The 9,493-nt window shown below is 34.5% G+C and overlaps 1 protein-coding gene across 3 annotated transcripts; it reads right to left on the bottom strand.

Annotated features, from left to right (window-relative positions):
• Positions 1–664: 664 nt before the first annotated feature.
• Positions 665–5,311, bottom strand: LOC102623534 (uncharacterized). Of its 3 annotated transcripts, none has more exons than XM_006472879.4 (9): positions 5,007–5,311; positions 4,769–4,834; positions 3,778–3,858; positions 3,630–3,683; positions 3,479–3,547; positions 1,762–1,824; positions 1,300–1,382; positions 1,142–1,207; positions 665–1,037 (listed from the first exon to the last, which is right to left on the bottom strand). In XM_006472879.4, the coding sequence occupies exons 1-9, from the start codon at positions 5,235–5,237 to the stop codon at positions 995–997; spliced, it is 756 nt and encodes a 251-aa protein (XP_006472942.2). In that variant the 5' UTR covers positions 5,238–5,311; the 3' UTR covers positions 665–994. The 3 variants fall into 3 exon arrangements, with proteins under 3 accessions (XP_006472942.2, XP_006472944.1, XP_024952818.1); XM_006472881.4 differs by having other exon boundaries at positions 4,750–4,834; positions 5,007–5,061; XM_025097050.2 differs by lacking the exon at positions 5,007–5,311 and having other exon boundaries at positions 3,778–3,968; positions 4,769–4,824.
• Positions 5,312–9,493: the final 4,182 nt, after the last annotated feature.

Below are 9,493 nucleotides of genomic sequence, written 5' to 3'. Positions count from 1 at the left end.
CATGACAAAAACATTCAAGCATTCAGAACACTGACTCATGAACTGCAGAAACCAACTCAACTAAGAGAAAATAATTGCTTCTTTACATTCAAGTTTTCCCTAAACATGAAATGGGGTCCCATTTATCACTTTAACAATAATTAATAACTCATATTTTGGCATGAATTTGGCAGAACTCATAATCAACCACTTCAATAATAGTTAGAATGACAATTGCTACTCTCAAGCAGGCCCCTGATCCACTGGACTAGTAATCGTGCATCACTTGTTAATTTTTTAGTACACCTCATATTTTAATCGAACTGGCGCAATGCCATTATAAGTTAAAAACAGGGATGCTAACTTTATAGTTGGCATTAAAAATGCTTATATTTTATATAATTGATCTCACGGAGGCCATACCAGAAGCACAGCCATGCTTGTTTGTGTTATTCGGCTTTGTCTTTGGGTCTTTGGACTTGAACTTTTCAAATCACTGAGATTATCTTTGGACATGTCTAGTTGAAGCAATGAGATTATTACTGTATGGATTGCACGCATCTTGAAATATTGTTTCATATGTTCTAAACATTATGTGTAAGGGCAGATCCCCAAAACCTATTAGATCCCAAGAGATTATTGCATGATTCCCATAAAGCCTGTCAGACTGTTCAGAATTTTCTTAACAATTTTTCATCCAAATGATATCATTCATTACTGCAAAAATCAGATATTCTATACACATTTACAAATTCAAAAAGAAAAAGAAAAATACAAATTTACAAAATGATAATATTTGAATATTACATCATCAGTCCTTTTCTGTACATTCAAGAATCCAGAATACTGGAGGAAAATTGGGACGTGACACGGCTAGACAACTTTTACACACCTGCATTCTAATGTCTAAAATTCCAAATGGTTATGAATATTACAGAGAAGATGGCACCGACCTGACATAAAAATTCTTAGTTGGACAGCGTGATCTTGAGAAGCTGAATTCCACGTTTACAGACTACTGCACTGTCTGTGGATGCCACTTTATGCTGCATCCAACACTTAGGACAGTGGAAAATGATGATGTTGAGTAATGTAATCATGGACGATAACTGATTTAACGACATACATTTAAGAGGCATGATGAGATAACAGCAAAGTCTACCTGGGTTTTTGATTTGATGATACTGGTTGTCCACTGAGAACACATTCTATTGCAAGACGTATGTCCCTATGTGAAATATAGATTGAAGCATATTACTTCGGAACTTATGAAACAAGAGAGATATAAATTCATATGAAGACTGAAACCGATAAACTTACCTCCCAGTAACAGGGAGATTGTTACTAGGCCGAGAGTCATCAAATTGTCCATGATACACTAGCTGAAATGGCCTCCGACCATCCTGTTGCATGAAATTTACCGCAAATGTTAAAACATTAATACATTTCTAGTCTTTGTAATTACAAAGAAAGAAATAATTTAAAATTTACCACACTGTTTGCTCCAGAGGAGAGAATTATGAGAATATACATAAAACTGAGCCTTCAAACAATACTGCTAGTCTGTGAGGTGGTTTCAGCATACCCAAACACAAATCCTTGTTGCACTTATTACAAATTCCTAGGATACATCTTTGACCACCTATCAGAATACTACACCCCTCTCCTCCTCTTATCCAGGCTTAGGACCAACTACTTATGAAGGTTAAACATCCCAGCAGCAAAAATGGTAATCTCAGGTTGAACAACTTAAGTAAATTTGCCAGGGCAGGTTACCATCACCTTTTTAAACAGGAAAAATTCTGGGGTGCAAGCGGCGCCAAAGTCTCGTGCAACATCTTGAGACTGAAATAGAGTAATTAGCCACATTAAAAAAAGATACAATTCCAGTAACATAACAATATTTGATATCCCAATAATTTAAAACCACAACAATTTGAGATGACAAATGTTCAGTAATGATATTCCTTCATGCAAGCAAATAAAATTAAATTAAAATAACCACTAAATGAAAAATAAGTGAAAAAGAAACAGTATTAGCAAGATCCAATGAACCGTTTGTTCTTCTACAGTCCCACCCTTCCCTATCCCCACCACCCTAACCCATCAAAAAGAGAAAAGGAAAAATGATGGAAGGAGAGGGTTTGCTGAAGGTGAGTAAATTTACAATTTCATCACATTAAATTGCACAAATTTATTTTTTAAAAAAAACTAGATATGTTTCTCTTACAGAAACAGATTTTCACATTTCCTCCACCCAACTAGGTTGTCTAATTTATTGGAATTAGTAATAAGGTTTTACTCAAACTGCCACCGACAACATAATAACCGTTACAGAAAACACACTATAAACTTCTGAATAAGATGCTCAGGAGCTTCAAATTTCAAAAGCCAAGATTAATATATATTTCTGCGTAGGGATGGCAAAAATCCCCACGGGGACGGGTACCCTCGGGGATTTTCCCCATTCGGGGAGGGTACGGGGAAAATTTTATACCCAATTTTTTTTTCGGGGAGGGGACGGGGAAAATTTTTTACCCAACTTTTTATTCGGGGAGGGGACGGGGATGAGGTGGAATCCCCGTCCCCTACCCATTTCCCCATTTTAATTTTTAATTTTATTTTTATTTTTAAAATTACTAATAAATAAATAACAAAATTATAAATATTGTTAAAAATAATAAATATCAAAATAGTTGTATGTTGGGAAAGTGGTCACCCCTTACCGGGAATTAGTTGAAGAGTATTAATTGAAGTTTTCACCAATTGTTTATTGCTTTGATTATACTGGTAGTAGTTCTTCTACTAGATCTACAGGGGATTCTTATAAGAAAGCAACCAAATGGATGACAGGTTTTGATGATTATGTAAACAATGGAGATTGTGCATTTGTTGCAGATGAATTAGATTCATATTTGGATGAGAAAGTTATACCTCAGATGGAAGATTTTAATATTTTGAGTTGACGGAAGACAAATGCTAATAGGTATCCTACATTAGCTCGAATTGCTAGAGATATTTTGGCAATTCCAATTACAACAGTTGCTTCTGAATCAGCTTTTAACACTAGTGGTAGAGTTGTGAGCCCATACCATAACAAACTTCATCCAAGCACATTGGAGGCCTTAATGTGCTGTCAAAGTTGGTTACGAGCTTACAATAGCGGTATGAGTTTATTTTAATATGATTAATTTAAAATCGAAAATAAAAAAATGTATTAGACTATTAGTTATTCGGGGACCGGGGACCCTCGGGGATCCCCTGTTATTATTCGGGGAGGGGATGGGGATTCTCTCAAGCAATTCTGACGGGGATGGGGAGGGGACGGGGACATATGCAAAATATCGGGGATGGGTATGGGGAGATTGGTCCCCTCCCCTCCCCTCCCCATTGCCATCCCTATTTCTGCGAGCCAAAGAAAATGAATCTTGAAGAAATAATAATAATAAAATGCACAAATAAACTGACAATAATTAGCAGCTTGAAAACATGAGCTTACCTCGTCATACAGATAAGGGAAGGGGTAATTAAATAATTTAGCCTCTTCAGCCATGAATTCTGGCCCATCCTGTGAAGAACAGTTTCATTTTGGACCAATCATGTAACTGCTTTAATGCAGCTCTAATCTCAATTTATGAAGTCACTCGAACCTGTGGATGAGTAGCTACAGAATTTGAAGATATAGCAACAACTGCAAGTCCTTTCTGCAGCAAAATAGAATGAAAATAGGATAAGCTAGAGCCACGACCTCAGAATGAAACTAGCCAGTCAGCCTACCAGGAGGTTTGGGTTAGCTACCTTCATATAGAAATTTGAAAGCTTGACAATATCTTTCTGCAAGTGTTTAACAAATGGACAGTGATTGCAAATAAACATAACCTGCATCATCGTTCAGTTAGAATGCAGCCTTTAATTGCTTATATGAGAAAGAGTGAGGAAAACACTGGTGGTTCATGTTCAATAGATGATATAGGAGAGACAATTTCCACCTAGGAAAGGGAACAATAACAAATGCCATATTATTCTTCATATACTGCAAGTATGAGGGTAAGACCAGTAAGTAGTAAATAACTGAAGATTATACAATTCTCTTCATTTGAATGACTATGACCAACACAGATAGTTCATCGTTAAATCGTTAGAGCAGGCCATTTGAAACAAAATTAACAATAATGGGACTAGGTTCTGCATGTCAAACAAAACAAATCATCCCTTCAACCCAAAAAAAACAATTTTCCCTTTGTTCCTTATAACTCTCATACTCTCACCATTCTGCTTAAGACATTACAAAACAACAGCAAATGGCTGTAAACTAAATATAAAAATACATTTTTTGTAGGTGCATATATGTATATAGAGTTCTTTTCTAATGAGGATGTCCTCACTTGAGGATGCCAATAAAACACCAAAAAAACACAGATTTCAGTATATTAGAGACAGTGTTTTTCTTTTTTCTTTTTCTGTTAATGCATTAAAAACTGCTTTTTTTTTTTTTTTTTCGGTCAGTGTCATCCTCACTTTATTCAAATGAGGATTTCCTAGAGAAAAATTCTATGTTTATATAAATCCTCTGATTGAAAGTTCAAATGGTCGTCATGTTCTACTCCCCATTTCTCAATACATTATTGTATGAAGTGTTCTCATCATTTGCGCACACAAACAATCATATAATTTCTGCTTTACACAAAACAAACACAAACATTATCAAGATAAGAAGATTTCCATCAACAAAGAAGCAAACAGGATACGATAGCTTAATTAGAAACTTACAACTCAGATAGGAGATTACCAGCAAAGCAGGATATGATTCAAAATCTTCCAATTTCCACATTTTCCCAGTAAGCGGCTCCGGCAGCTGAATCACTCCATCGAGCAAAACAAAAGACCCCAAAGACAAACAATTGAAAAGAAAAAATAATAATAAATAAATAATTTCCATGGATGTCACCAACGAAAAACTAAACCAGCAGGGCCTCTCTATATTTCGGTCCGGGGATTTTAACGAGATTATTCTCATAAATACAGACCTCAAAATGCGGGGCTCTGAAGCCTAGGGAGACTCCTTGAGACTCAATTCTCGCAGCTCGTATTATGAGATTTTTTCTTGCGGTTGCGGGTGCAGTGCTCCTCAGCTGCAGAAGATTGAAACCCATCTTTAACGATGTTGATAAAAATGAAATCTGTTTCGTCCTCGTCGCCAAAAACGCGCGCCGCGGCACAGCAAGTGCACGCGCGCCTGCCGTCGCTACAGTAGCCATGCTTCGTAGATGATTAATTGCGCTCAAATCGCATCTAAATTCAGCAGCATACTCGAAACGATAAGGGCTAAAAGTGTAATTACGGTGTTATTGATGAAGGGTGATTTTGTGTTTTCGTAATAGTCAATCTCCCGCGGCGCTAGATGAATGAACGGGCCGGATCCATTGGCGACCCACACTTGGCATGTTGGTAGGGCCCAATATTAGGGATAAAAAAAATGTAGTACTTTTAACACCCCTCTAAATTTCTCAACACCACTCTTAGAGTTGATTGCTCAAAATACTCCCAATTTTAATTATTAAATATAAACTCGTGTTTTAAGATTAATCATCTTGACACATAAAACTTCATCCTAAAAAAAATCTCCTATAGTGTTTCAATAATTACTGTCTACCTATTTATTGATTCCCTAACGCACACACTTGGTTGCGTTATATTATCAAAGTAATCGTATTTGACTATTTGGACAGCAAATCTTTCTAAAACATGGTGGGTGCTCAATCAACATCTTGATTTCGATTTCAATCCGATAACTTAACTTAAGGGTGGTAATAAGTAGTAGAATTTAGAAATGCCCAACAATGAATGTAATCCTCACTAATTTTTAAATACTTAATCAATAAGAGAATAATTAATTGTTTAATTTTTTTATTTATTTATTATTTTAAAAATATTATAAGTAGTTGACATGTAATGTTGAAGGAGAAACAATGTTCACGCCTGCATCATTGCTTCCATCATTTAGGAGTAGTTTGTTGTACCAAGTCCTGCACTACTTGCTCATTATTTTTGTTGCAGGTAATCAATTCCATAGCATAAATGTGAATGGAATTCACTTACCTCAAATATATACATATATAACCAGTTTGTTGTCTACAAGAGAGATCACTAGTTAAACAACTCCCAATTTGATAAGAGTATATATGTGTGTGTGTGTGTGTGTGTGTGTGTGTGTGTGTGTGTGAGGCTATTTAATTGATTCTGTTTTCTTAATTTCTCTATTTTTTTTAACAAATAAGCTCAAATCCGGAATATTACAACTATTGTTTGCTCGAATAATGAAAACAGATTCGTGCATTTTTGAAATGGTATGTCTAAGTAGCAGCGTAGGCGAAGATTATTAGATCGTTTCTGACGTGTTGCCTTGATTCCAGCATCAAATAAGAATATTTTCTTGGCAATTCAAGTGATTAAAAATATATATATATATTAACGAGAGGCATTGGATATAATTAACCAAGCATGTAACTTTGAAATCAAAGCAAGCTCAACAAACAACAATCTTCAGTTTCCCCACTCGTTAATTCAGGAATTAACCATTAATTCCTTAGTATTTTTTTCATAACAATATTTCCGGTTTAATTAAATCAATCATTTCAATAAATATTTTTAATCGTACCACTCTTCCAATCCATTGGTTAAGTATCCAAAGTTATGAGCTTGTCAAAATTGATGCTCTTATGGTAAGTCGTTATCAACCTAATAAAAGAATTAAATTAGACAAATATATTGTATTGTCGCGTAGCAAGCGAGCTTGACTTGCATTTGTGGTTTTAAGCTTAACACAAGTGTAAAATGATTAACTAATCAAACGATCTTATCATCTCTTCATTAACCATTTAATTAACGTCATTTCTGAGTACAATATGTTATAAACTCAAGAGCAATGTTAATTTAAGCAATGAAATGCTTTCTTTTTGTTTGTTCTAAACAATCACCGTTTGGTACCGACGTCAGAGCCCCTCGGTTTTAAGGAAAATTACAAATAAATGCATTGTTTATAAATATTTTTAACAAAGGTTCCTTCTCTTACGTGCCTTTTCTTAGTGAAAATCAATTATTTGACTAATGTACCTCTGAAATTAATAGATTAGTTTTAATATTTTGGGGTATAAAAGTTAGAGAAATTATCCACCAACAACCTGTTTTTTTTTTTTAATTTTTTTCAAAAATACATATATCTTTTTTTTTTTTGGCTGAGTTCCACTTAAAATTATATTTTCTTACACTCATCTACTTTTGTCATTATGTTGTTAAGACTTTGCTAATGTCATAGGGATAAAATTGTCATTTGACCTGAGCAACAAAAAACTACATCATTTTTCAGCTTCTTCCTACCTCTTGAAAAGCTTTGTTTTTAGCTTCTTTCTGTTTTTCCCTTCGTGGTAAACCTCTTCTCCTTTCTCTGCACCACCTCAAAAAGCCCTGACAAATCCAACCCTGACGATAATGATATAATATCAAACACATTCATTGATACTATCTCCAGTATCTTCTCCTTAAGCATATATTTATTATTATCGGCTACCCCTAATTCGAAAAAGTTGCTTTCTTGCCCTGTCTTTCTCTGTTGCGATGATTTCGTGAACCAAGAAATATTCATAATCTTCTCTATGCTCATTCTTGTCTTTGGATTTGGATCAAGGAGCTAATAAATAAGCAATCTTGCCGGCTTCGACACAAATATGAGAACTGATAATCTCTCTAATTAATCTTCTTATACATAGCCATAAGATTGCTATCATCAAATGGCAAGTAACTTGTAAGCAACACAAATAATATCACCCCATAGGACCACGCATTGGACACGGCTCCATCGTACCCGCGCCAAGCCACCACTAGCTTCCCCAATCCCACAACATCTCCCTTTCCTTTCTCCACTATGTAACCCACCTCTCACCAATAATCTTCTTCACTTTCTCTGCCAACGATCGCACCATTAGCAATTCAAGCCTTGAAGATCAATTGTCCGTCATCAAGCCACAAACCGGCTAGTCGCAACTTCTTCAATTTTTGGATTGAGTTAGGGATTAGATTCAAGCCAGCCCCCACTTTTGATTTTCCTTTTTTTTTAATTCTTGGTAAACTTGAGGGCAAAAAAGTTATTTAGTAAATTTACCGTTAATTCTCTTAACAACATGCAGACGAAGGTGGACTTTTGAAAAAGTTAGAAAAAACAAATAGTCGATGGATAATTTTCCTAAAAGTTAATATCATTTTTTAATAAAAAGAATTACACTTTTCTCCCTTACAAATCTCTAACAACTTATTTCATCTTACCGCTACAAAAGATTTTACTAAAAAATCATTTTTTTTCATAAAAAATAAACTGAATTCACCTTCCACTAAAAACAATTATGTAGGATCTCAAAACTACTTAACCTACTTACAGCATCATTGTTTGCGTTGCATCCTCAAATTTGACACAACACGATGGGTTGTTCAAAATTTTAGAAATTCAATTAGTAAAAACATAGCAAGTAGTCAAGTACAATGGATGAAAATGTCATTCTCCATTAAATTTATTAATGAATTCTTAGACTTGTATTTAAAAAATTATAAAATATGTCCTTAATTATAATTTCATTTAATATCAGGGATCTTCATCTCATTGCCATTTATCTTATTTAATGTATAGATGTGTGAGCTTCGGAGAGAATCTGTTGTATTCACACCTTCATTACATAGACCCTCGAATCTAGGCCGCGTAATTGATTAATTTAACTAAAGTGCTTAATCCAAATTTAATTAATCATTTGAAGAGCTTTCGATAAAATTGTACTTGATTCATTATTATAAGCAATTAAGATAAATAGGTAATTAGCGGATCGCTAAGCTAGTTTTCCCAAGAGCCAATCCTACATCGGCTTCACGCAGTCCTCAGCAATTGTTATTTATTTTTCTTTAAATTTAAAACAAGCCTAATCAACTGATTACTCACTATCGCCGCCTATTATCCTTTCAATTTGTCGCACCCAAAAAAGAAAAAAAAATCAGATTACTGTGATTAATTAACGTTTCGAATTTCGTATTTCGGGGTAAAAAAGAAAAAAAGTTTCAAATTTCGGCCCCAGATACAGCCTGTGAAGTTTAGGTCCCACTTTGAGAGCCCATTTGTAGTTTTGTTTGGACTACTCCGGATTACGAAAACGAAAACGATTTTTATTTTTTTGTCTTTTTCTCATACGTGTGTCTGGATTAAAAAAAAATAAAAAAAAAATTTAACTGTAGGGCATAATTAGTCAAAGTCGAGCCCACAACTCCAGAGTAAAAGTGTGAAACGATGCGTAATATAAAGTGCAAGACGTTGCAGATAAGTATTGATAATAATGTAGATGTAACGTCGAAAGAATGTGACTGGATTTATAATTTTACATAAAAAAAAATGAAATATAATCTAATTTGAGAAGTTAGTTACTCATTTACTCTCATAAACATTAAGAGATTAAGGCTCTGTTTGAGATTAAAATTGAAT

This window comes from Citrus sinensis, chromosome 5 (assembly GCF_022201045.2).
Source record: "Citrus sinensis cultivar Valencia sweet orange chromosome 5, DVS_A1.0, whole genome shotgun sequence".
NCBI lineage: Eukaryota > Viridiplantae > Streptophyta > Magnoliopsida > Sapindales > Rutaceae > Citrus > Citrus sinensis.
The sequence above is the reverse complement of the archived record's forward strand: the minus strand, read 5'-3'. Positions and strand labels throughout refer to the sequence as shown.

Excerpts from the sequence above, each read along its gene's own strand:
- LOC102623534 (XM_006472879.4), bottom strand. The coding sequence starts at position 5,237 with ATGGCTACTGTAGCGACGGCAGGCGCGCGTGCACTTGCTGTGCCGCGG. Across the intron at positions 4,835-5,006 it reads TCAGAGCCCCGCATTTTGAG|CTGCCGGAGCCGCTTACTGG; the intron begins GTCTGTATTTAT and ends GGAGTGATTCAG. Across the intron at positions 3,548-3,629 it reads CTGTAGCTACTCATCCACAG|GATGGGCCAGAATTCATGGC; the intron begins GTTCGAGTGACT and ends TGTTCTTCACAG.